General features: G+C 64.6%; 1 protein-coding gene across 1 annotated transcript in view; it reads right to left on the reverse strand.

The window, feature by feature from the left end:
* Window positions 1-327: 327 nt before the first annotated feature.
* LOC104284807 (twist-related protein 2-like) overlaps window positions 328-772 on the reverse strand; it is a 556-nt gene continuing 111 nt past the window's right edge. Inside the window, exon 2 of the mRNA XM_009883181.1 lies at window positions 328-760. Coding sequence (XP_009881483.1) covers window positions 328-760 — 433 coding nt within the window. The remainder of the gene's footprint in view (window positions 761-772) is intronic.

The raw sequence follows: 772 nt of genomic DNA on the forward strand, positions 1-772 counted from the left end.
AGATTTTTAAGCCCCCGTTTTAAACCTTTCACTAGCCTGCCCCAGACCAGACCCCGCTAAATGAGATCAGTCGCTTTGGGGCTCCGCTGCTCGGCCCCCTGCAACGTCCTCCCGGCCCCGGCGAGGTTGGGAATCGCCACCTCCTCCGCCTGCCGGCCTTGGTGGCGTCTGGGGTTCGTAAAAGCAAATCGCTTGCACGTGGAGCGTGAGGAGGGGGCAGCTGCTGTGCGTTCCCCCCACAGGACCGGGCTGGGGAGATGCGTGGAGGATGCAGGAGCGAGGGATGTGCGGAGGTGTCGGCGGGGAGGTGGCGATACGTACCCCGGCTCAGTGGGACGCGGACATGGACCAAGCCCCTTCCATCCTCCAGACGGAGAAGGCGTAGCTGAGCCTCTCGTGGGCCAGGTAGTTGCAGCTGGTGATCTTGTGGTCCAGCTCATCGCTCTGCAGGACCTGGTACAAGAAGTCTATGTAGCGGGCGGCCAGTTTGAGGGTTTGGATCTTGCTCAGCTTGTCCGAGGGCAGCGTCGGGATGATCTTCCGCAGCTCCGCGAAGGCGTCGTTGAGCGACTGGGTCCGCTGGCGTTCCCGCACGTTGGCGATCACACGCTGCGTGTGCACGTCCTCGAAGGACTGCGGGACGGGGCTGCGCTTGCTCCGCTTGCCCTGTGGCGAGGGGGCACCACAGTCCTCTGTCGGCTTGCCCCCCTGGCCACGCTTGCGGAGGCATTTCTTGTGCAGCCGCTCCCCCTCCTCCTCGCTGGGGACCAGG

Source organism: Charadrius vociferus, unplaced genomic scaffold (assembly GCF_000708025.1).
Source record: "Charadrius vociferus isolate BGI_N301 unplaced genomic scaffold, ASM70802v2 scaffold564, whole genome shotgun sequence".
In the NCBI taxonomy this organism is placed as follows: domain Eukaryota; kingdom Metazoa; phylum Chordata; class Aves; order Charadriiformes; family Charadriidae; genus Charadrius; species Charadrius vociferus.